General features: G+C 46.6%; 1 protein-coding gene across 3 annotated transcripts in view; it reads right to left on the minus strand.

The window, feature by feature from the left end:
• ATP9A (ATPase phospholipid transporting 9A (putative)) overlaps window positions 1-26,554 on the minus strand; it is a 159,378-nt gene that overhangs the window by 55,477 nt on the left and 77,347 nt on the right. For all 3 annotated transcript variants that reach the window (XM_037727256.1, XM_017496879.2, XM_037727257.1), the window contains exons 10-13: window positions 18,748-18,824; window positions 16,846-17,006; window positions 13,857-13,999; window positions 12,067-12,179 (exon numbers count right to left, since the gene is read on the minus strand). In XM_037727256.1, coding sequence (XP_037583184.1) covers window positions 12,067-12,179; window positions 13,857-13,999; window positions 16,846-17,006; window positions 18,748-18,824 — 494 coding nt within the window. The remainder of the gene's footprint in view (window positions 1-12,066; window positions 12,180-13,856; window positions 14,000-16,845; window positions 17,007-18,747; window positions 18,825-26,554) is intronic.

The raw sequence follows: 26,554 nt of genomic DNA on the forward strand, positions 1-26,554 counted from the left end.
GGTTTCACCACACTGTTCAGGCTGGTCTTGAACTCCTGATCTCAAGTGATCCACCTGCCTTGGCCTCCCAAAGTGCTGGGATTACAGGTATGGGCCACCACGCCTGGCCCCTGTCCAGGCTTCCTTTGAAGAAAGGGCTCTACTGATTTAGAATATAATGAAAATTAAGACCACTGGGGAGAAAAGGCACTTGTTTACAATCTATAGCTCATGGTTCAGCACAAGCCAAACGCCCTCCCATCTAGGCAGCACCTGCCTGCGTCTCCAGCTGTCCCTCATGCTGTTTTCTTCCTTGTTCACTCTGCTCCAGCCACGCTGGCCTTTCAGTTCTCTGGGCACCGACAAGCTGCTTCTTGCCTGAGGGCCGCTGCACTGGCCATGGGCCCTGCCTGAGACCCCATCCCCCAGCTCCCTGCAGCGCTGGCTTGCTCAGTCTCGTCATTCAGTTCTCAATTCAACTTTACCTCCTCAAAGAGGCTCTCCCTGAGCCCCTCAATTCACGGCACTCCACTTCCGTTCCCAGTGAAGTCACGTTTGGGCAACACCTTGTGTGTTACTCTCTTCATTGTCTAAATTGTGCTATTGAACTGACGGGTCCCTCTCATTAGACCATAGAAACAGAAGGCTCAACTGATGGGTTACTCATCACTGTATTCTTAGTACCCAGGGCAGTGTCTGGTATGCAACAGATATTTGCTGAACAATTAAACAAATTAATAATTTTCCCAAGGTGGTTACGAGGAGTCCTCAAGTGACATGATTTTTTTTTCTTTTTCATTTTCAAGAAGAAACAACTATGAAATCAACCAACATCAGTTTCAGATTTTAAATCACAGATTTGGACAAAGGGTCACCTACAACATTCTTACCGCATCCACAGCTAACTGAATCATGGAAGCTAGAAATGTGTATGGAGTTACCAGATTCTACATTCCATTAAAAACATATTTACCAAACAGAAGAGAAGTGATCTGATCCTTTAAAATGAGCCACACTTTACACCCATGACACCCGATTGCCCAAAATAGAGAACAGATGGGTTACAAGAAACAAGAAAATGACTTTCATTTAATTTTTTAATACTATTTTTAGTAGCGGCATTAGACTCCTCAGGTAATTAGACAATTACTAAATTATTCTGGTCATGCGGGGACATGGTGCTCCGGCTTCCTGCTCTGTTAACCTCTGGTGTCAAGAGCACACGAGTTTCACTTCCAGGCCAAAGGGCACTGCATGGTAACAATAATTAGAGTAATGAATCAGAACTCCGGTTTAAATGAACCATTATTTGCCAAGTGCTTTTAATTATAAAGAATTTAACTCTAAAATTATAAAGAAAAGATTTACAGAAAGGTTCTCTATTGGAGAGACTAAATAGAGAACTTTTTTTTTTTTTCAATTCTGTAATTTACGTTCGAGCCACAAACATGTGTCTTCATTTCTGTCCGCATTCCTCAGCACCTGGACCAAATCGTTATTTAACATTAGGTGCAATAACAAGGCCTTTGACAAAGTAATTGCTGTGCTTGGCAACTTTCAGTAACCACAGGTTTGAATGAAAAGCCGTACTAAGTGCATCCTTCATGAACTCCTGGATTTTGTAAAGCAATCTGATTTCATGTCTACAAAAGTCACATACTTCCACTAATATTTCAAACACGGGATAACACAGAGCTACGGGACCTTGTATTCCAGTTGAAACAACTCCCAAGCAAGGCAAAAGGAGAACCACCAATGGTCAGATGTTCACAAAGGCCTCACTTTTAGATCTGGGACCATCTGACAATGAATGAATTGGAGGACAACTATGACAGCCTGACCGACATCACAGGCCACAGGTTCAAGGCCTCCACCCACATATGTTTATTTCTCTCTTAAATTAACACTTTCCCCCTTTCCTACTAAGATGTTCCAGGAAGGAGAGGAAATAATCATTGGTGCTGAAACTGCCTCTTTTAATTATTAAAGTCTCATCTGCACACCAAACAGTCATGCGTATATATCCTTAAGGCACCAAAACTGACTAGGGGCTGGGTTTGGATGATGCCTGTCTTAGGTCCCGTCTTCAAACATCCTCACATTCCCCATATGGAAGAGTTTCACATTGTACAGTGTTTATCTCTAACCTCCTCCCCATCGGCCCTTTAACCTACACGCATTTCTTCTTACTTAAAAAATACCAGGGGAAAACAAAAACAGATGTGGCATCCACAGAGGCAGGTTATGACTCTTTTTGCCCTGGGGAAAAAGCACCGGTCCCCTTACGGAGGGAGGGAGGGCAGAACAGCTCTGCACGAGGTCAGAAGTGACTTCATAACCAAGCACAAGTCACTACTGGGAGAGGAATTAAGGTCTCCAAATACAAAGGGCCCTGACGTGGGCCCCTGGGTGGGTGTCTCAAATCATATAAAGCCCCCGAGTCATTTATTGCATTCCAGCCAATAAATGAGACACCAAAGTAGGGAAAGCAGGCTTCCGTTTCCCATTAATAATCCACGACTGGGGCCATTTCCCGACAAGACCTCCAGCCTGTATTATAGAAAACAGTAACACAGAAATGAAACACTGAGACACCAGGAATGCCAATTTTCTTTCTAAATGCAGTTAAAACTTCACCACATATGGGTATTCATAATCTTAATAGATATTAAGAATGGTTGCAGTGGACTGAAATAGTTTGTTTTTTTGTTTGTTTGTTTTTGAGACAGGGTCTCGCTCTGTTGCCCAAGTTGGAGTGAAGTGGCATGGTCATAGCTCACTGCAGCCTCAACCTTCTGGGCTCAAGTAATCCTCCCACCTCAGCCTCCTGAATACCGAGACCACCAGGCATGCACCATCATGCCCAGCTATTTTTTTTTTTTTTTTTTTTTGCAGGGCAGGGGTAGAGATAAGGTCTCCCTCTATTTCTATCTGGTCTTCCCAGGCTGTTTTCTAACTCCTAGGCTCAAGCCAACCTCCTGCGTCCACTTCCTAAAATGCTAGGGTTACAGGTGTGAGCCACTATGCCCAGTCAGAAATACACTATGAAAGAGAATGAATTTCTGTTATGATAACCATAACCTGCTACCCCAGGAAAGCTCAGAGCTGATGACTCATTCACCTCAAAGGGCCACCGTCACAGAGACAGGGTCAGAGCTACTACCTATAAATGAATCAGCTGAGCTACAGGCTGATTAAGTGACTGAGAAAATCCAATGTTTACCGTTGAAAAGCAGCATTTCAATCAACTGCAACCCATTCTTAACATCCATTAATATGATGAATGCCCCTATGTGGTGACGTTTTAACTGCATTTAGAAAGAAAACTGGCATTCCTGGTGACTCAACGTTAATTTTTGTGTTACTCTTTTCTGTAATACAGGCTGGAGTTCATCACGCAAGACAAAGTCAATAAATTTCAATGTCCTCATATACCACCATCGTTCTCAATTTGGGCGATTCTGCCCCTCATCTGGTCATGTCTGGAGACACAGTTGGTCATCACAACTGTGAGGAGACAGTGGTGCTACAGGACTCGGTAGCGTGCTGCTAAACATCCTATAAGGCACAGGACAGCCTCCCATGACAAAGAATAATCCAGCCCCAATACAGCAATAACGAGAAGCCTTGCAGAAAGCCATTAAAACTGTAAATCCAGGGCTAGGACTAGGGTGAGTTAGCACAGCTGAACTGCACTAGTGCAAAGCTGCATCTTGCCTTTATTTAAGATTTCAGTATTTTGTTCTTCATGAATTTTTTTGCCCTGGAGTTTTTAAAATACTGTACCGTGCTGGGTATGGTGGCTCACGTCTGTAATCCCCACACTTTGGGAGGCCAAGACAGGTGGATCACCTGAGGTCAGGAGCTCAAAACCAGCCAGGCCAACATAGTGAATCCCCGCCATTACTAAAAATACAAAAACTAGCCAAGCATGATGGCAGGCACCTGTAATCCCAACTACTCGGGCGGCTGAAGCAGGAGAATTGCTTGAACCCGGGAGATGGAGGTTGCAGTGAGCTGAGATCACGCCATTGCACTCCACCCTGGGTGACAGAGCAAGGCTCTGTCTCAAAAAAAACTAAAAAATCACCAAAATATGATTTGCTTTAATTATTTTTCTGGTACCTGGTTACATTTGCTACTTGAGTTCCTCACCTGTCACACTCTAGTCCAGGTTGTGTTATGAAACCATTAAAAATGAGCCCAGTCAAAAATACAAAAATAAAAAAATAAGCCCAGTTTTTGACATGAGTGAAAAGAAGGAAGTTAAATAGTGTTATTCTGGCAGTGGTTCTTAACCACAGAGGCTTCTGGGAATAACCAATAAAGATTTTTTTTTTTTTTTTTTTTTTTAAGAGAGTTTCACTCTCATCGCCCAGGTTGGAGTGCAGTGGCACAATCTCAGCTCACTGCAACCCTCGTCTCCTGGGTTCAAGTGATTCTTCTGCCTCAGCCTCCTGAGTAGTTGGGATTACAAGTGCCGCCGCCACGCCCAACTAATATTTTTGTATTTTTAGTAGAAATGGGGTTTCACCATTTGGCCAGGCTGATCTCGAACTCCTGACCTCGAGTGATCCACCCATCTCAGCCTCCTAGTGTGCTGGGATTACAGGCGTCAGCCACTGTGCCCACCAAGATTTTTTAAAATATACAGGCCGGGCACAGTGGCTGACACCTGTAGTCCTAGCACATTGGGAAGCTGAGATGGGTGGATCACCTGAGGTCAGGAGTTCAAGACCAGCCTGAGCAAATGGTAAAACCCCATCTCCACAAAAAATACAAAAATTAGCCACGTTTGGTGACACATGCCTGTGATCAGCTACTTAGGAGGCTGAGGTGGGAGGATCACCTGAGCCTGGGAGGTCAAGGCTACAGTGAGCCATGATCACACCACTGCACTGTAGCCTGGGTAAGAGAGTAAGATGCTGTCTCAAAAAAAGAAAAGAAAAACAGCATTTCTCACACAATTAGCTAATATCTCAAAATAACATATACTTAGGGTAAGGAGCCCTCAGAATTATAGACTTGAACTTAAATTTTTTTTTTTTTTTTTTAGATAGAGTCTTGCTCTGTCATCCAGGCTGGAGTGCAAGTGGCATGATCTCAGCTCATTGCAATCTCTGCCTCCCAGGTTACAGCTATTCTCCTGCCTCTCACTCTCCTGAGTAACTGGGATTACAGGCATACGCCATCACACCTGGCTAATTTTTTTTTTACTTTTACTAGAGATGCAGTTTCACCATGTTGGTCAGGCTGATCTCGAACTCCTGACCTCATGATCCATCCACCTCAGTCTCCCAAAGCGCTGGGATTACAGGTGTGAGCCACCGTGCCCAGCCTAAACTTAAATTTCAAATCATTACACCTGTTATTCAGCTATAACGAGGAATAACGTACATATGCATGCTACAACCAAGAAGAACTGTGAAAACACTACGCTAAACGGCAGAGGGGCCACACACAAAAGGTCACATATTATTTGATTCTACTTACAGGCAATGTCCAGAAGAGGCAAAGCCAGAAACAGAAAGTAGACTGGCAGCTGCCCAGAGCTTGGAGGGATAGACCAGAGGCCTTGGGAGCTCAAGGGATGTGGGCTTTCTTTTTAGGGATGAAAAAAAGTTCTAAAATTAGACAGTACAAATGGTTGCACAGTGTGGTGAACATATCAAAAACTACAGAATCGTATACTTAAAAGAACAAATTTTAAAGTTTTTAAATTGTATCTCAATTTTTCCCTTCAAAGTACCAATAAATGGCTCACACCTGTAATCCCAGCACTTTGGGAGGCCGAGGCAGGTGGATCACCTGAGGTCAGCAGGAGTTCAAGGCCAGCCTAGCCTATATAGTGAAACACTGTCTCTACCGAAAATACAAAAATATTATGTGGGTGTGCTGGCACACATCTGTAATCCCAAGTATTAGGGAGGCTGAGGCAGGAGAATCTCTTGAACCAGGAGGCGGAGTTTGCAGTGAGCAGAGATTGCACCATAGCACTCCAGCCTGGGGCGATGGTGAGACTCCACCAAAAAAAAAAAAAAGTACTGTAAATGAATAATCCAGGGGAAAAATCGCCGCAAGTCCTTAGCTGGTTATGGTTTTCTCTCCTAACGTATTGACCATTTTCTTACTGTTTACTTGGCCTTGTATTAATAATCTGAAGCTTTCCTGCAGGAATCTTTTAAAACCACCTGCTCTCTATACCAGGCCAGTTCCGTTCAATCACATCCTTAGAACAAGTCACCTGGACACTCATAAACTGCAGCCCACATTTCAACACAAGAAAAGTAAACAACTATGGAATTCCAGCCCCTCCCACAGCACACCTCAAGGACCGGACCTGACAGGTAACTGATAGATGGAGTGAGGGCCGTGGGTCAACCTCAATCCTATTTGTAAGATTTTAATTTTGCATTAATTCTCAAGATGAAACTGAAATGTAAAGGTACTTCCTGCACCCCAGTGGGTCGGCTCTGCCTTGGGGTCCATAGGTTTAGATACTCACGCTCAGAATAGGGGAGAAACCTCAGCTTCACAGCAACTGTTCCCCAACTCTACTGTACTCTGGAACCACCTGGTTCACCTGTGAAAACTGCAGGTCTGACCAGGCACGGTGACTCACGCCTGCAATCCCAGTACTTTGGGAGGCTGGATCACGAGGTTAGGAGTTTGAGACCAGCCTGGCCAATACAGTGAAACCCCGTCTCTACTAAAAACATAAAAATCAGCCAGGCATGGTGGTACGTGCCTATAGTCCCAGCTACTTTGGAGACTGAGGCAGAAGAATCGCTTAAACCCAGGAGGCGGAGTTTGCAGTGATCTGACATCACACCACTGCACTCCAGCCTGGCAACATAGCAAGACTCCTTTTAAAAAAAAAAAAAAAAAAAAAAACTGCAGGTCTGGGCACAACTCCTTGTGCTTCTCACTCTGGCCTAAGTGATTTGGCCCATGGGTTCCAAAGGCCATACTTAAAGAACACTGGGCCAGGTGCAGTGGCTCACGCCTATAATCCCAGTACTTTGGGAAGCCAAGGCGGGCAGATCACCCAAAGTCAGGAGTTCGAAACCAGCCAGGCCAATATGGCAAAACCCAGTCTCTACTAAAAATACAAAAATTAGCTGGGTGTGGTGGCACGCACATGTAATCCCAGCTATTGGAAGACTGAGGCAGGAGAATCGCTTGAACCCAAGAGGCAGAGCTTGTAGTGAGCCAAGATCACGCCACTACTCTCCAGCCTGCATGACAGAGTGAGACTATATCTTAATGAAAAAAAAAAAAAAAAGAAGAAGAAAGAACCACTTACAACGCTCTAAAGGGGGGAGGAGTAACTGCAATGGATGCAGGGGAATCTCTTTGGGGTGGTGGCATATTCTAAGATTAGACAGTTGTGACGGTTGCACAACTGTATATTCACTAGAAGTCACCGACTGTGTATTGAACATGGTTGAATGTTCAGGTATGTAAATCATCCCTCAATAAAATTCTTTTTAAAAAAGCATGCAAATGCTTTCATACGTCCCATCACACACGTTCCTGTGACTCTGGCAGGATTTTTAGACATCGTGAGAGAAAGATGCACACAGCCTCCCATGGGTGGGTCTGTACTGTAATTCTGAGCTCACCCCAGCTTCACAAAGACATAACCTCACAACACACAGCTATGTGAGACTCCAGGCCAGGATGGGCAAATCGATTTATGAGCTTCCCCTAAGGAAGGAGTATGAGGTGGGGCTCATGGTAAGAAATATGGTTTTCCGACTTTTAACACTTTACAAAGAATGTTATCTGTGCTAGGCCAAAAATGAACCATAAAAGCTAAAATACACAAATATCCTAAGATGGGACAGCTTCCATAAACACCAGGAGCTCTTAAAAATACCAGCAATACGGCATGGGTGTAACTCCCACCAGACATACACACCGTCACCTATGAAGCTGTCTAATATAATCATCAACAGTCAGGACGGCTAAGGGGGGGCTGGGAGCTACACAGACATCTAGCTGGGTGCTGATATGCATGACAATCCAGTATGTGGGCCCCTCTAGAGGGAGCCTGGTGGGCATTTGGAGTGGGTGGCTCCGAGGGAAGGGTCTAATTTAAGACACAGAAATGAGGTAGCTCACCCTGCCTGGAAGGCTGAACCTCAGGAAGGGAAGGGAATGAAGACCAAGCCTAGAATCCGCTGGAAGTCTCAGACCCCGCCTCGGAGCTGATGGTACTGAAAGGCTCCCATGCTCCTGAGAGGAGGGCAAGAAGGGAAGCCAGGAAGCTGCTGTGCAGGCAGTCCCGAGAGACAGACGAGGGAGGGGGTCACCTCAGCTGAGCGAGAAGGGATGAAGACAAAAGGCCAAAGGTGGCCGGGCAGGGTGGCTCATGCCTGTAATCCCAACACTTTGGGAAGTCTTTGGGAAGTGAAAGGATCACTTGAGCCCAGGAGTTCAAGTCCAGCCTGGGCAACACAGTGAGACCAAAAAAATAAAATGAGGCTGGGCACGGTGGCTCATGCCTGTAATCCCAGCACTTTGGGAGGCCGAGGCGGGTGGATCACGAGGTCAGGAGTTCCAGACCAGCCTGGTCAACATGGTGAAACCCCATCTCTACTCAAAATACAAAAAAATATTAGCCAGGCATGGTGGCAGGCACCTGTAATCCCAGCTTCTGGGGAGGCTGAGGCAGGAGAATGGCTTGAACCCAGGAGGTGGAGGTTGTAGTGAGCTGAGATCGTGCCACTGTACTCCAGCCTGGGTGACAGAGCAAGACTCTCAAAAAAATGAATAAACAAATAAATAAATAAACAAAATTAGCCAGGCGTGGTGATGCATACCCAACACACACTTGTAGTCCCAGCTACTTGGGAGGCTGAGATGGGAGGATCGCTTGCGCCCAGAAGTTTGAGGTTGCAGTGAGCTGTGACTGCACCCCTGCACTCCAACCTGGGAGACAGAGTAACACTCTGTTACTTAAAAAAAGAAAAAAAAAATGAAAAAAAGGAAGGAAGGAAAGAAAAGGAAGAAAGAAACCAAAAGGCTGAAGAGGTGATCTAGTGATCGGGTGGGGGCAGGCACAGGAGGAGGGCAGAGGCTGTCGGCAGGGGTGATGGGAACCACAGGGATGGAGGGTGTGCCGTGCACTGAGACGAGGAGCGCTGGGAGAGAACAGGTTTGAGGGGTGAGGGAAGAGTCAGGACAGCTCCTGGGTACAGCATCCTCATGGGCCACATGCAGCAATGCCAAACATTTGGCTATGTTATAATCCAAAGCTCCAGGTCAGGCCTAGAGATGAAGATGGAGACAGGGCCACCAGCATCCACAGGGCAATAGAAGCAGGAGAGGAGCCACCCAGGGAGCCACATAACAGGGTCCAGCACCGAGCCCCAGAGACGCCAACCCTGAATTACCACGCTGAGGAAGACAGTCAGAGAGACAGAGAGGACACAGGGGCTGTGCAACTCATCCTCCCTGTCCTCCCTGTCCAGGGAAGCTCCTTGTGATTTTTTTCTTTTTTCTTTTTTTTGAGATGGAGTCTTGCTCTGTCACCCATGCTAGACTGCAGTGGCATGTTCTCAGCTCACTACAACCTCCGCCTCCCGAGTTCAAGCAATTCTCTTGCCTCAGCCTCCTGAGTAGCTGGGACTACAGGTGCCCACCACCATGCCCAGCTAATTTTTGTATTTTTAACAGAAATGGGGTTTCACCATCTCGGTCAGGCTGATCTCAAACTCCCGACCTCATGATCCACTTGCTTCAGCCTTCCAAAGTGCTGGGATTACAGGCGTGAGCCACTGTGCCCAGCTGTGATTTCTCAACAGTGCTAAAGTAGGCCTGGCACGTTGGCTCACACCTGTAATCCAGCACTTTGGGAGGCCGAGGCAGGCAGACCACAAGGTCAAGGAATCAAGATATCCTGGCCAAGGTGATGAAACTCCATCTCTACCAAAAATACAAAAATCAGCCAGGTGTGGTGGTGCCTGCCTGTAATCCCAGCTACTCAGGAGGCTGAGGCAGGAGAATCGCTTGAACCCGGGAGGTGGAGGTTGCAGTGAGCCACTGCACTCCAGCCTAGGCGACAGAGCGAGACTCCATCTCAAAAACAAAAAAATAGATAGTACTAAAGTACATCTTTGAAAAACGTCCATAGATCCATTTGGAGAACAGCTATCATGCCTCCCCATAGAGCCTGGGAGAGCACCAAGGGTTTTGCCACTGCTTGTAGCTGGTGACATGAACTGTGTCAAGTCAGCTGTTCTAACTTAGCACCCATCCCACTATCACAATGTCCCCTGCTCTGCCATTTGCAGGAGACAGGCTGGAAATCCAGCCCACTGGCAGATGTTCCAGAAAATTAAATGTCAATTATGACTACATAAGAAGTATTCAGGGGTTCTGTCTTTAACCTGTATACAGAAATATTTCATTCTTTTTTTTTTTTTTTTTGAGACAGAGTCTCCCTCTGTGCAATGGCATGATCTCAGCTCACCACAACCTCCACCTCCTGGGTTCAAGTGATTCTCCTGCCTCACCCTCCCGCATAGTTGGGATTACAGGGGCCTGCCACCACACCCAGCCAACTCTTTGTATTTTTTAGTAGAGACGGGGTTTTGCCATGTTGGCCAAGCTGATCTCAAACTCCTGACCTTGTGATCCATCTGCCTTGGCCTCTCAAAATGCTGGGATTACAGGCGTGAGCCACTGCACCCGGCCACTTCATTCATATTACTTACTGGTCTTCTGACTATGGAAATGTTCTCCATTTCGACAAATTTAAGCAACACATGACCTCCTTATCCTCTTGCCATCTCCAGATCAGTGCTGAAATGGAGCTGGTCTAATGTGGTCTGGCTCAGCCTTAGATGGGCCTCAGAATTAGCAACGGGTGTGTTTGTCTTCCTTTTATTTCTTATTTATTTATTTTTTTAGTTGTCTTCCTTTTAAAACCCAGAGCCAGGCCCTACCCTAAGTCTTAATGAATCAGAATCTCCAGAGTACCAAGGCCACATAAATGTCTCTTGACTTTGTTCTGTTTTGTTTTGAAACATCACCAGCAATTCTGATGCACAGTCAAGATGGGTACCCACCGGTCTAACATTTTAGGAATATTACGATATTTGCCAGTAGTACTTCCTCTGAAAAATGACTGGTTTTGAAAAACTTGGTAGGAAAAATAAAGGTAGGAACAGATACATTGCAAGTCATCTCTGATAAACGAATTTCTTCCTGGTGATTGCTGAGTTGAATGTAGATGAGAAACTAAAGGTAATCAATAATGTCATGTTTATTTCACAAGCAGATCATTTATTATTGGTGCTCTGGCTTATAGCCAGGGAGAAGGAAAACATAAACATGTGCATAAATAGAAGTATAATCAGCCAGCAGGTTCCTTCTGGTACTATTTACTGGGCATAAAATTTTCTCAAAGGTTTTCCCTAAGGTCCATTGGCACCACAGTAGAACAGATTAGCCCTGAAGATGAGGAAGATGGGGAAGGACCCCAACTGCAATTTTATTCCAAGTGTAAAGGAAGCATGGGGGTCATGGGTTTAGAAGGGAGGTACTGCCTGGGCGCGGTGGCTCATGCCTGTAATCCCAGAACTTTGGGATGCCAAGGTGGGCAGATCACCCGAGGTTGGGAGTTCGAGACCAGCCTGACCAATGTGGAAAAACCCCATCTCTACTGAAAATACAAAATCAGCCTGGTGTGGTGGTGGACGCCTATAATCCCAGCTACTTGGGAGGCTGAGGCAGGAGAGCCACTTGAACCTGGGAGTCAGAGGTTGCAGTGAGCTGAGATTATGTCATTGCACTCCAGCCTGGGCAACAGGAGCAAAACTTCACTTAAAAAAGTAAATAAATAAGGAGGTATTGGGGGGACTTGGGGAGAGACTGCTGAAGCATACAGGGCTTCTTGTTGGGGTGAACATAAAATCGACTGCAGTGATAGTTGCTCAAATCTGAATATGCTTAAAAAAAAACACAACCAATTATACTCTTGAAACGGGTGAATGTATGGTATTGTGAATTATATCTCAATACAGCTGTAAAAAAAAGTCAAGGAATCATTTGAGATGTTGAAACCAAAGGCTTTACCTGGGTGTAAATGCTGAAGATGTGGCTTTGCACTTCGTCCATCGAGTCGAGGCCATAGGCTACCGTTCCAAGATGAAGCCGTTTGAAAACCATCTCGTTCTGGGTCAGAGTGCCTGAAACACGAGACACGTGAGTGGCCGGCCTTTCTCTCAGGATGTTTGTAATTATTATTATATTTTTATTTATTTATTTTCTTTTGAGACAAAGTCTAGCTCTGTCGCCAGGCTGGAGTGCAGTGATGCGATCTTGGCTCACTGCAACCTATGACTCCCAGGTTCAAGCAATTCTCCTGCCTTAGCCTCCCCAGTAGCTGGGATTACAGGCACAAGCCACCACGCCTAGATAATTTTTGTATTTTTGGTAGAGACGGGGTTTCACCATGTTGGCAAGGATGGTCTCAATCTCCTGACCTCGTAATCTGCCCAGCTCGGCTTCCCAAAGTGCTGGGATTACAGGCCTGAGCCGCCGTGCCCGGCCAGTTTGTTATTTTTAGCAGTAATGACAGCCACCATCTTTGGAGAGTCTCCTGTATGTCACACGCTGCGGTCAGTACTGTCCCCTGCTGGGGTAAACATCTGCAGCGTGTTTCCTGCCTAGAATACCATTCCCCTTTTGAAAATAGCATCCTGGGTTTCCGAGGGGAAATTAACCATCCATGCCCATTGCCTAAGGTGGCCCAAGAGGACCGTCAATTGGGGGCCTGGCCCATTCCATTGGCCAAGAAGGTGACAAATGACGTACACTAGAGCAATCAGATTCTATCTTGAAAGATTCTGACCCTTGAGCAGAGAGATACATCCCCAATGGCAGAGCCCTACAGAGACCACCCAGAGGGTCCCGATGCTGACTTGTCCAGAACTTTCCTGGTTGCTCTCCTTCCAGAAACCTCATTTTTCTCTGCTTTGGTGAGCCACCCAGGATCTCTGCATTGGCTTCTCTTCTACCCCATGGACATTAAATGGTAGAGATGAGGCTTAAACCAGATCTTCCCACCCCTAATCCTTGCTCTTCACCACTTCGATAGCCTAGTGCTTTGACAAGCATTGAGTTGTATAGCAATATCAGGGTGCGGTCTGAGATCAGGCCTGACTACCTGAGTTAAAGCTTGCTTCGGCTACTATGTGCCCATGACAAGTCACTTACCCTCTCTGGGTCATATTTCCTCATCTGCAGAAGGGAGACAGAAACACTATCTAACTCTCAAAGTTCAGATGAGGACTGAATGCGTGACTGCACAGAAACTCCCCAGGACTGGCCAGGAGTGGTGGCTGATGTTTATAATCTCAGTACTTTGGGAGGCTGAGGCGGGCGGATCACCTGAGATCGGGAGTTTGAGACCAGCTTGACCAACATGGTGAAACCCCGTCTCTACTAAAAATACAAAAATTAGCTAGGTGTGGTGGCGCATGCCTTTAATCCCAGCTACTTGGGAGGCTGAGGCAGAAGAATCACTTGAACCTGGGAGGCAGAAGTTACAGTGAGCCAAGATGGCGCCATTGCACTCCAGTGTGAGCAACAAGAATGAGACTCCATCTCAAAAAAAAAAAGAAAGAAAGAAAGAAAAAGAAACTCCCCAGAACTGTACTCTGCACATAATTCGTCCTCTATAAGGCTCTGCTGCTGTTACTGTCATCTTCAAATACTCAATCCTCATCAAAGGACGAAGAGACTAAAGCAGCAGCAACACCCACCTCTCATATGTCCAGAGAGAGAGCTCAAGAGTTTCAGCTAAAGCCCTCAGGCCCCTTCTCTCACCAGGAATCCCGTGCAGGTCCCAGAAAGCAGCTCACCTGTCTTGTCTGTGAGTAAGTACGAGATTCTGCCCAGCTGCTCAGGGATCGTGCTGGAGCGAACCACAGTCCCGGGGACTTTCGAGTCCCTTCGGATCACCCAGCTGTACACGATCTTGCCCATGTCCAGGTTCACTCGCAAACTAGTCACAAAACCAGAGCAAACAGGTTAACAGGACAGAGGTAAGGCTCCTCCTACCTTTATAAACACGCGGACTCTAAACACATTTGTGCCACGGCATCCAGACTCACCCCTACAGAAGCACACTGCCGGAGCTGCTGCCACAGATTCGACAAGGGCCAGCACCGGTGACAAGTCACACACTGAACAAATCCACTACTGTCATGAAGCTCATGTTATACACTGAAGTCACTTAAAATACAGAAAGGGTAGCTGTCTCAATCTTACCTTTTAGAAAAATTACTGATCCCTGAAGCTAATATATTTTTGATCCTATATTCATTTTTTCTAATTGTGGTAAAATATACATAACAGGAAATTTACCATTCTATACTATTGAGCATAGTCACAATTGCTATCAGCCATCAGCATCATCCATCTCCAGGCTTCTTTCATCTTCCCAAACTAAAATTCCACACTCATTCAACAAGAACACCCCATTCCCCATCAACCCTAATCCCAGCAGCCCCTGGCAACCAGCATTCTACTTATGTTTCTCTGAATCTGATAACTTTTTTTTAAGACGAAATCTCACTCTGTTGCCCAGGCTGGAGTGCAGAGACGCTATCTCAGCTCACCACAACCTTTGCCTCCCAGGTTCAAGCAATTCTTGTGCCTCAGTCTCCAGAGTAGCTGGGATTACAGGCATGCGCCACCACACCCGGCTAATTTTTTGTATGTTTAGTAGAGATGAGATTTCGCCATGTTACCCAGACCCCAGACTGGTCTCAAACTCCTGGGCTCAAGCAGTCCACCCACCTCAGCCTTCCAAAGTGCTGGGATTACAGGCATTAGCCACCACATCTGGCTGGAATTTAACTACCTTAGATGCTCCATACGAGTTAAATCATACACTTTTTCTGGCTTTTGGGAGGCTTACTTTGCTTAGCATAACGTTCTCAAGGTTCACCCACATCATCAGACTCATTACAATTTCCTTCCTTTTTTTTTTTTTTTGGAGACAGAGTTTCACTCTTGTTGCCCAGGCTGGAGTGCAATGGCATAATCTCGGCTCACCACAACCTCTACCTCCCAGGTTCAAGTGATTCTCCTGCCTCAGCTTCTGAGTAGCTGGGATTATAGGCATACGCCATCACTCCTGGCTAATTTTGTATTTTTAGTAGAGACAGAGTTTCTCCATGTTGGTCAGGCTGGTCTTGAACTCCCAACTCAGATGATCCACCCCCCTGGGCTCCCAAAGTGCTGGGATTACAGGCATGAGCCACCGTGCTCAATCCAAATTTCCTTCCTCTTTAAAGCTAAAGTATGTATGTATTATATTGATTTTGAAATTTAATTTTATTGAAAAAAAAATAAACAGAAGTCTTCAAATTAATTCATCATCATATAAACTAATCAAATTGCTTGTCATTTTACTGGCTAGCCCTGGGCCATATGGAGAGTCGATTCACTAATTTTCAATCATGTTACCGACAGAACTTTGAAGGTAACCACGTCACTCAGATCACAACATGAATACTTGTTTTGCTAGCATTAAAGTCGGTAAAGTGGACGTACTGGTTCTCTGAATCCACCATCAGAAGCACACTGACTACGGCACAATCCCCCTGTCCCTGTCACACTGTTGTACCCAAAACCACAATCTCTGTCCCCAGAAAAAGACAAATTCTCACCAAGATGATCTAAATATGCAAAATGGCAAGACAAAATATAATAGATCAAGTATAAGAGAAATTATTTTGCTCGTTTGTTTGTTTGAGATGGAGTTTCACTCTTGTTGCCCAGGCTGAAGTGCAGTGGCACAATCTCAGCTCACTGCAACCTCCCCGTCCCAGGTTCAAGCGATTTTCCTGCCTCAGTCTCCTGAGTAGGTGGGATTACAGGCGCCCACCACCACACCCGGCTAATTTTGTATTTTTAGTAGAAATGGAGTTTCTCCATGTTGGTCAGGCTGGTCTCGAACTCCCGACCTCAGGTGATCAGCCTGCCTCAGCCTCCCAAAGTGCTGAGATTGTAAGTGTGAGCCATCGCACCTGGCTGATAAGAGAGATTATAAACACCAAAAGTTTCAGGAAAAAAGATACGTAGTTTAATATTTACTGATTATTATGGGGGGAAAGTAGAAAACAAACATAGAATATGGGAAAAAGTAGATTGCTAAAGTTCTATCACAGAGCAGATATAAAACGTGACGGGATACATATGTGATGTGAAAAGTTATTTCAAACACACTGCTCCAGTATTTTTACAAAGGCAGACTCTCTGTGGACCAGAATCCCATTATTCTAAAATCGAAAGCACTTTGGAAAAAAATACATCCCAAAGTATTAACAATGATTACCACTTGGTAGTGAGAGCAGAGGTGATTTTTATTTTATTCCTTTGCTAATATGGGTCTTCATTTTTTTCTACTATGAAATTCTATTATTTCTACCACTTTAAAAAACCAGGCCATGCTCAGTGGTTCACTCCTGTAATCCCAGCACTTTGGAAGGCCAAGGCAGGCAGATCACCTGAGGTCAGGAGTTTGAGACCAGACTGGCCAACATGGTGAAACCCCATCCCTAGTAAAAATACAAAAATTAGCCAGATGGGTGACACATACTTGTAGTCCCAACTACTCAGGAGGCTGAGGCAGGAGAATCACTTGAACCTGGGAGGTGGAGGTTGCAGTGAGCCAAGATAGTGCCACTGCACTCCAGCCTGGGTGATAAGAGCAAAACTTCATCTCAAAAAAAAAATAATAATAAAATATAATAATAATAAAAGCCACAGAACCATCATGTTTGAATGGGTAAGGAGAAGAAAACTTCAGAGCAGCCAAACTTCAGCTCGTCGCTTGCTTACCTAATGGGGATGATGTTGGAAAACAAGAGGAGGAAGCGGATGATCTGCAGGTACCAACGGCCTGCAAAGTGCTGAAGGGCAACCATGACCAGCGAGACCACCACCAGGGCACCAAAGAGGATCTTGGTGAGGCAGTTCACTTCCAGGTCGAACAAGCCGATCTGTGGGACGAAGCACAAACCGGGGCTTTAGATTACCTGGTGCAACTCATGGCCTGCAGGAGAAGGGGTCCTTCCCCCGCAGACACCTCTACCCAGGGAGGACGGTGGGCTCCATCCATCCTCAGATCTGTGGTCTAAGAACAGTGTGCTTCCATGGGCTGGAGTTCATAACAGGCAACCAAGGGAACTCAAAGAATTCTGAAAATTCAAAACAATGTTTTTACACTTGGAAATACATGAGTTACGGCTGCGCTGGCTGGATTGTGCATGGCACAGCCTCCACCACCCCGCACAGTGGCCTTGGCCTTGTGAAATGACTCAGACCCTCAACTCTAAACACCGTACCAACACCTGTACTTTTCAGGTAGTCCCTGAAGTCTGAAGCAGACCCCAGTGGCGGCACCTGATTTTTAGGTGCTGCATTAATGGACCTTATTTTATTTTATTTTTTAATTTTTTTTTTTTTTGAGATGGAGTCTCATTTTGTTGCCCAGGCTGGAGTGCCATAGTGCGATCCTGGCTCACTACAACCTCCACGCCCTGGGTTCAAGCGATTCTCCTACCTCAGCCTCCTAATTAGCTGGGATTATGGTGCCTGCTAATTTTTGTATTTTTAGTAGAGACGGGTTTCACCTTGTTGGCCAGGCTGGTCTTGAACTCCAGGCCTCAAGTGATCCGTCCGCCTTGGCCTCCCAAAGTGCTGGGATTACAGGCGTGAGTCACCACGCCCGTCCCTAGACATTATTATTTTAATAATAATACATTTACTTTCATGTATAGACTTTAAAAGAGTAACTAGCATATCATATCCATAACTTCACAGAAATATGTCCCAGGACAAGGTTGAAGTATTAAACAAATGATTTTATAGTTGTAATGATGGCTGTAACGTGTAATGGTGGCATGACTAAGACTGAAGTGTGGGAGACACAGCATTCCTTTCTGTTACTGACAAAAGACATTATTCTGTGATGCTGTGACTCTTAAAAATTGGAGGAGGGGTAGGCTGGGACGGGGGTCATGGTTTGAATCACATGGGCCTGCCCCATCCTCACTGTTTAGCCCGTACAGGGCAAGGAGCTTCCTGAAGCCGTTTCTCATGGATAAAAGGAAGCACTGCACTCACGGGGCTGTTAGAAGGATGAAATGATGCATGTCAAGGATGAAACACAAGACACGCAAATGGCACCTGCTCCGTAGTTTAACCTAAAAGCACAAAAAATGCCGGCACTATGGCACACGCCTGTAATCCCAGCACTTTGGGAGTCTGAGGCGGGAGGATCACTTGATGTCCGGAGTTCGAGACCCGCCTGACCAACATTTGAAAACCCATCTCTATTAAAAATACAAATATTAGCCGGGCTTGGTGGTACATGCCTGTAATCCCAGCTACTTGAGGGGTGGAGGTGGGAGGATCGATTGAGCCCAGGAGGCAGAGGTTGCAGTGGGCAAAAATTGAGCCACTGTATTCCTGTGTGGGTGACAGAGCGAGACCCTGTCTCAAAAAAAAGGATAAAAAATGTCATATATCCATAAACACGTGACTACATGTTTATGTACTGTCTTATATATGCATATATATATGTATTTATGTGTATACACTCACACATACACATATGCATAAAAAGATGGTATGTCTGTACAAATAGCACTCTTAGGTGTTCCTACTTTAATATCTGGTCACTCACCCACAGCACCCACCGGCACACAGCGGTCAACGCACCCATGACCTCGTACACACCTTACTTCGGGGATTTGAGGTATTCATGACACTCCGGAGTTCTCTGCCGGTGTAAAGAACAACACCCACAACCGTACCTAAAACGAAAAAAACAAAACCCAAAGAAATATTAATACAGACAGGCAGGCTTGCAAACAGAAGAGTCTGAGCCTCTTGAGAGACTGGATTATTTTTTTCCTTTCTTTTCTTTTTTTGAGATGAATTCTCGCTCTGTTGCCCAGGCTGGAGTCTGGAGTGCAGTAGCCAAGCCTGGGCTCTCTGCAAGCCTCCCAGGTTTGCGAGATTCTCCTGCCTCAGCCTCCAGAATAGCTGGAATTACAGACATGCACCACCATGCATGGCTAATTTCTGGTTTTTGTTGTTGTTGTTGTTTGTTAGACAGAGTTACACTTTTGTCCATGCTGGAGTGCAACGGCGCAGTCTTAGATCACTGCAACCTCTGTCTCCTGGGTTCAAGCAACTCTCCTGCCTCAGCCTCCCAAGTAGCTGGGATTACAGGCACCTGCCACCACACCCAGCTAATTTTTGTATTTTTAGTAAAGACAAGGTTTCACCATGTTAGCCAGGATGGTCTTGAACTCCTGACCTGGTCTCCTGACCTCAGGTGATCCAGCCACCTTGGCCTCCCAAAGTGCTAGGATTATAAGCATGAGACATCACAGGCAGCCCCAATTTTTGTATTTTTAGTAGAGATGGGGTTTAACCATGTTGCCAGGCTGGTCATGAACTCCTGACTTCAAGTGATCCACCTGCCTTGGCCTCCCAAAGTGCTGGGATTACAGGTGTGAGCCACCATGCCCAGCCTCATTTTTCATTTATTTATTTATTTATTTTTTGAGAAAGTGTCTCACTCTGTTGCCCAGGCTAGAGTACAGTGGCACAATCACATCAATAACTCACTGCAGCCTCAGCACCTGAGCTCAAGCAATCCTCCCATCTCAGCCTCCCAAATAGCTAGGACCACAGGTGCATACCATCGTGCTCAGCTAATTTTTGCGGTTTTTGTAGAAAGGAGCCCTCACTATGTTGCCCAGGCTGCTCTTGAATTCCTGGGTTCATGTGATCCTCCCACCTTGGCCTCCCAAAGTGCCAGGATTACAGGCATGAGCCACCTCCCTTGGCCAAGAAAGCATGTTCTAAACCCAATAGCCATTCCATGAGAACATCAAAGGTTTTATACTAGGGCCAAACCAATGACCCATGGCTACGCTGACCAACAGAACAACCACTAAACACTGAAAACCCTTTAAGTTTAAATTCAATTCAGTTAAATACAGTCCTCATCCTCCCTAGCCACATGAGCTAGTGGCTACCTCGTTGAAAAGTGAAGATGAAACTTGGTACTGGTGAATGCTGGTCTACAGGGCCCAGAGGCTTCTAATGGAAGGAGAGTGGGGAAAGGGGTGGCTTGCCCTTTGTGCCCCTGGCCATAGAGGCTTCCAGAGGTGCCTGGAACATTCCTACCTTCATAAACTATTATGGAAACTCAGAAACAGAGGCTTCTTTTTAGAGCACATTGCTCCTGCTAAGCCTGATTCCTTTCAGCCTAACTTGCCCATTTCGGGGATGTCTGTCCCGATGACACTTCTTTCCTGAGAACTCCCCCACCCTTTCTATCCCCCAGGCACAGTAAGAAAAGGCATTGGGCCAGGCACGGTGGCTCACGCCTGAAATCCCAGCACTTTGGGAGGCCGAGGCAGGCATATCACGAGGTCAGGAGCTCTAGGCCAGCCTGGCCAATATGGTGAAACCCCATCTCTACTAAAAATACAAAAATTATCTGGGCTTAGTGGCACACACTTGTAATTCCAGCTACTTGGGAGGCTGAGGCAGGAGAATCGCTTGAACCTGGGAGCCAGAGGTTGCAATGAGCTGAGACAGCACCACTGCACTCCAGCCTAGGCAACAGAGCAAGACTATGTCAAAAAGAAAAGAAAGAAAAGAAAAGAAAAGAAAGAGCATCAATCCTTCGAAAGTCAATTTACTGAAGAAATAAAAGTGTCCAGTGAACAACAGGAAAAGGCTCAATCTAGTAAATAATCAAAAAATGCAAAATAAACCATTTTTATCCCAAATAGGCAAAAATTCAAAAAACTGAGAACAACCAGGGTTAGCCAAGCGCGGGGAAGCAAATCTTGCCATACACACTGGCAGCCGACGTGCACACGGGCGTCATCTATTTTGGACAGAAATTTGGCAACATCCGTCAAAATTTCACCTGTTTCCCCTTCTCGGTGTGTGCCAAGAAAATCAACATGGCGAGAGAATAAAGGAGGAAACCAAGAAACACACCGTCACAGGGAGTGAGCGGGGCGAGGCTGAAAGTCAAGCCAAGCGGAGAAACAGGAGGGGAAGCAGGGAAGTGGGGGCGGGGCGTGCGGTTTGTACTGTCTCCGTTCACGTCATCTGAACTGAAACTTGGAACATGCAGGAGCTAGCCCTGCCAAGCTCTCAGGGAAGATCCCAGGAATACAAGCAATTTGGTCTCTGCTGGAGAAAGAAAACACCTCCCTCTCTGTCCTCTCTCCCACCTCACTCTCAGGAACGTCACTGTCAGGAGATACAAAAATCCAAAGAGGCTGAAGTGCATCTGCGGTAAAGAGCCCACCCCCAAATGCAGCACTGGGACTACATCTTGGACAAAGAGCCCTAGGAGGAGGCGCTGACAACCCTCCAGTGTGTGAGTGTGAAGACTAACACACTCAGCCAGGCAAACAATGCTCTCCTTCCAGGGAGGCTCCCAGCAGATGGCAGGCCAGGGAGAGTTACGGTGGCTTCTCGGCAGATGGCAGGCTCCTGTAAACTCAGGCAGCCCCTCCCTTCGGGCCCCTGTCGCCACAGCAGATGGCTGGACAGTGGGAGCTGAGCCCAGGCTGAGCCTTGGCATGACCACACAGCCACTTCATCTACTCCCACGCAGATGCAGCTCAGCCTCAATCCCACATCTCAGGGTGAGAGAGGGCCCTAGTAACAAGGGGGACCCCAAAGGGAGTGTCCCCCACAGCTGGGCTGGCCAACCATGACGCCATCAGTCGCTGCTGAAAATGGCCTTTCCCATCCCACGCCTTCTTGTGCTCAGGACACAGGCTCTGCCTCCACAAGATCCAAACCCCAGCCTCATCCTCAGCGAGCCCACCACCTGGAAAGGACGCACACACTGGCAGCCACGGATGTGCGTCGGCTCGGTCTGCACCATGCTTTCAAGGTTCTGAGTAACTGGCCACTTTTAAATTCAGGAGCTCACCTATTCAAAATAGTAATAATAATAAGGCCAGGCATGGTGGCTCACATGTGTAATCCTAGCACTTTGGGAGGCCAAGACGGGTGGATCGCCTGAGGTCAGGAGTTTGAGACCAGCCGGGACAACATGGTGAAACCCCATCTCTACTAAAAATACAAAAATTAGCCAGGTGTGGTGGCGTGTGCCTGTAATCCCAGCTACTTGGGAGGCTGAGGCAAGAGAATCACCTGAACCAGGGAAGTGGAGGTTGCAATGCACCGAGATCACACCGCTGCACTCCAGCCTGGGCAACAGAGTGAGACGCTGTCTCGAAAAAAAAAAATTTTTAAACCAAAAAAAGAGATCTCTGGTTTTTTCTCAAAGAGTGGAAGATCTGATGACAGAGTCCACATTCCTCATGCTATACCCAGTAAGCACCAAGGAACAGCCACCTCTTAGATAGGTATGTGCTCTCAGCTCACCATGGTCCCCGTCCGCCACTCTCCACTCCTTTAAGTCCCCTGCCCAATTTGTAACTGTTGACCCGAACGTCTCCACCCCAGGCCTCTGATCCTCTCCTTCCCCTGCTTTCACCTCTGCAGCCCCTCCTTGCTCTCAAGATCCTATTCACTCCCACCCTCCACTGCCCGCAGTCCAGGCAACCATACAGCCCTTCCCATTCTCCCAGCCAGTGCCCATCTGGTTTCTCCAAAAGGCCAGGAGGTCATGGTCAGGCATTTCACTGAGTTCTAACTGACTCTCTGGAACAGTGTGGTGCTGCTGGGGGTCAGGGCTACTCTGTGACCCCTTTGTTCCTCATGCACAACAAAATAAGTCCTGAACCTGAGAGTCAGCGTGTAGAAACTTTTAGAGCAAAGAGATATTGCTGCAACATTTGAGCCTGTGATCAGTGGAGCAGTCTCATCTAACGGGGTAGAGACCATACAGGCACTATCAAACTGTTGGGTGCCAGGCGCGGTGGCTCATGCCTGTAATCCCATGACTTTAGGAGACTGAGGCAGGTGGATCACTTGAGGTCAGGAGTTTGAGACCAGCCTGGCCAACATGGTGAAATCCCGCCTCCACTAAAAACACAAAGCTTAGCCAGGTGTTGTGGCACATGCCTGTAATCCCAGCAACTTAGGAAGCCGAGGCAGGAGAACAGCTTGAATCCAGAAGGCAGAGGTTGCAGTGAGCTGAGACTGTGCCACAGCACTCCAGCCTGAGCAACAGGGTGAGATCCTTTCTCAAAAAAAAAAAACTGCTGTGGCAAAGTGCACATAGTGTGGCTGCATATTACTCATGCACAGAGGCAAGACCATAAACCACTCTTACACAACATCAGGGTGAAAACCCAACAAACTGGTCCCTCTCCACGAAAAGTTTGAGAAGAACTGGGTTAGAGCACCTGGGGTCTGTCACACCCAGGCCACCTTCTCTGGCAAGCCCCGGGGGTCCTCCTCTATCCCTTCCAGTATCCATCACGCTGGTACTGCCTCAGTCTTGCAGGCTGGCAGCCCTGCCTGGGTTCCCATGGCAACCACATCTACGGATTGATGCCGGCTGAAGCACCCGGACCTCAGCACTGCTTGGCAGGCTTTCATTTTTTTTGTTTGTTTGTTTTTTTTAACTTCCAACAGGTAACACCAGACCTGTTACCTGTTACCTGTGCCCAAGAGGCAGGAGTTACATCCTAAAGGGAACACAGAAGTAAAATCTCACACAATGAAGATGACTCTTGCTGGCTGTCCCTTGCGTTGAGAACTAGAAGGAAATGGCTTGTGTTGAACTCCATGTTTACATTAGAATCCAAGAGCAATAAGACGTCTATACTCAGTGAGATGCAGGGGAAACTGAGGTCAGTTAAGGAAATGCCCAGCTGCTCATACTGACTCCAAATCATACACCCACTAAGGGGCAGCGCAGGCATTCCCATCACTCCTGTGCTCTCTCTCCCACGCACATTACCCAGCACACAGAGAGGAATTCACACAAGGGAAAATGTATCTTTACCTCCACACAGCTTCTCCCATGCCTGTCTAAAATATCTTTCATCTTCAAGACACCAGTTTGCCTTCCACAGTCCTCCTCCCAGGAGATGACCTCTCCAAGGTGTGGCTTTGGACAAGCTGCTTAACCTATCTGAGACTCAGTGCCTCGTTCCATTAAATGTCCTCATGGAATGTTATGAGACCAAATCAAGAGAATGGCAGAAAAGAACTTCGTAAATTAAAAGTAACTGATGGCAGGGCGCAGCGGCTCACACCTGTAATCTCAGCACTTTGGGAGGCCAAGGCGGGCAGATCATCTGAGGTCAGGAATTCAAGATCAGCCTGACCAAAATGGTGAAACCTGTCTCTACTAAAAATACAAAAATTAGCCGGGTGTAGTAGCAGGTGGCTATAATCCCAGCTACTCGGGAGGCTGAAGCAAGAGAATCACCTGAACACAGGGGGCGGAGGCTGCAGTGAGCCAAGATTGCACCACCGCACTCCAGCCTGGACGAAAAAAGCAAAACTCTGCCTCAAAAAAAAAAAAAAAAGAAAAAAAAAAGTAACTGATTAAGTGAAGACTTAATTAGTATTGTTCATCTCTGAGATTAAGACTGACCGGCCCTTCTAACAACACTCCTTCCACCCCAGATTTCTCCACATCTTCAGGTAAATTGTTTTCCTTTTTACTGATTTCAGAGGAAATACATAAAACTCTCCCATTTCCTCTATAACCCATCCTAAACTTCATTTATTTATTTGTTTATTTAGTTATTAGTTATGAGACAGAGTCTCACTCTGTCACCCAGGCTGGAGTGCAGTGGTATAATTTCAGCTTACTGCAACCTCCACCTCCCAGGTTCAAGCGATTTTCCTGCCTCAGCCTCTGAAGTAGCTGGGAATACCGGCGCCTGCAACCACACCCAGCTAATTTTTGTATTTTCAGTAGACATGGCATTTCACCATGTTAGTCAGGCTAGTCTCAAACTCCTGACCTCAGGTGATCCACCCGCCTCAGCCTCCCAAAGTACTGGGATTACAGACGTGCGCCACCGTGCCCAGCCTCCATCCTAAACTTCTAATAAACTCTAAGTCCCATGGTATGGGCACGCACATCTGTCTCCTAAGGTACTACCACAGCCACTGGGCCCAGCAATGGAGCTCAGCACAGAACAGGTGTGCTCTTGCTACATGGAAAGGAGGAAGGAAGGAGAGAGGAAAATCATGAGAATGAAAAACAGGCATGGGAAAATGCATTTATTACTGAAAGGCTAGCGTTTTCAGTAGCCGAGGCGGTGATTACCCTTGGGCAGGTGTGGGGGACTAGAAGGGAGAGGAGGGGAGCTTCTTCTTGGGGCTCTGATAATATCCTGTTTCGTCATCTGCGTGTTAGTCACACCAATGTGTTCCCTGTGTTAAAATCCATCAAACACAGGGTGGAAGGAGGGTGAGGATCAGAAAACACGACCTATAGAGTACTATGCTTTCTATCTCGGTGACAATATCATCTGGACACCAAACCTCCGCAACATGCAAGTTACCCCCGTAACAAACCTGCAGGCCGGGCACGGTGGCTCACGCCTGTAATCCCAGCACTTTGGGAGGCCAAGATAGGCGGATCACCTGAGGTCAGGAGTTCGAGACCAGCCTAACTAACATGAAGAAACTCTGTCTCTACTAAAAATTCAAAAAAATATAAAAAATGCACCTGGCCCTCAGCACTGCTTGGCTGAGGTCATGGTGATATGGTGGCGCGTGCCTGTAATCCCAGCTACTCAGGAGGCTGAGGTAGGAGAATTGCTAGAACCTGGAAAGCAGAGGTTACCATGAGCTGAGATCAGACCACCGCACTCCAGCCTGGCAACAAGAGCAAAACTCTGTCTCAAAAAAAAAAACCTGCACATGTATCCCCCGAAAAGAAAAGTTGGGAAGAAAAAAAATAAATCCACTGAGCACCATGTTTGGGATTTTCTGTGTCTGTACTATCCTTCCACAAAAGGTTTAGAAAAGAAGAAATGCTGAACTGTCCACAAGAAATGAAGTACATCGTAGTCACATGGCTGTCTAGTAAGGAGGCGGGCACACCACAGGCAGTCGTGAATTTCCAGCCCTGCCTAAGCCAGATGCAACGGGACATGACAACTTCAACCTCAGCGTGCTCTCATCTCCTTCACCACCTCTCTATTCCACCCAAAGACACAAGCGTTTGACACTGACATCAACCATTCTAAAGTATGTTGTTTTTCATTTTATCTTTTTTTTTTTTTTTTTTGAGACAGAGTTTCACTCTTGTGGCCCAGGCTGGAATGGAAGTGAAATGACACAATCTTGGCTCACTGCAGCCTCAGCCTCCCAAGTAGCTGGGATTACAGGCAGACATCACCATGCTTGGCTAATTTTTTATATTTTTGGTAGAGACAGGGTTTCACCATGTTGGCCAGGCTGGTCTCTAACTCCTGATCTCAGGTGATCCACCCGCCTCAGCCTCCCAAAGTGCTGGGATTACAGGCATGAGCCACCGCAGCAAGCTGAGATAGTGCCATTGCACTCCAACCGGGAGAACAGAGATTCTGTCATTAAAAAAAAAAAAAAAAAA

This window comes from Cebus imitator, unplaced genomic scaffold, assembly GCF_001604975.1.
Source record: "Cebus imitator isolate Cc_AM_T3 unplaced genomic scaffold, Cebus_imitator-1.0 Scaffold224, whole genome shotgun sequence".
Classification (NCBI taxonomy): Eukaryota; Metazoa; Chordata; class Mammalia; order Primates; family Cebidae; genus Cebus; species Cebus imitator.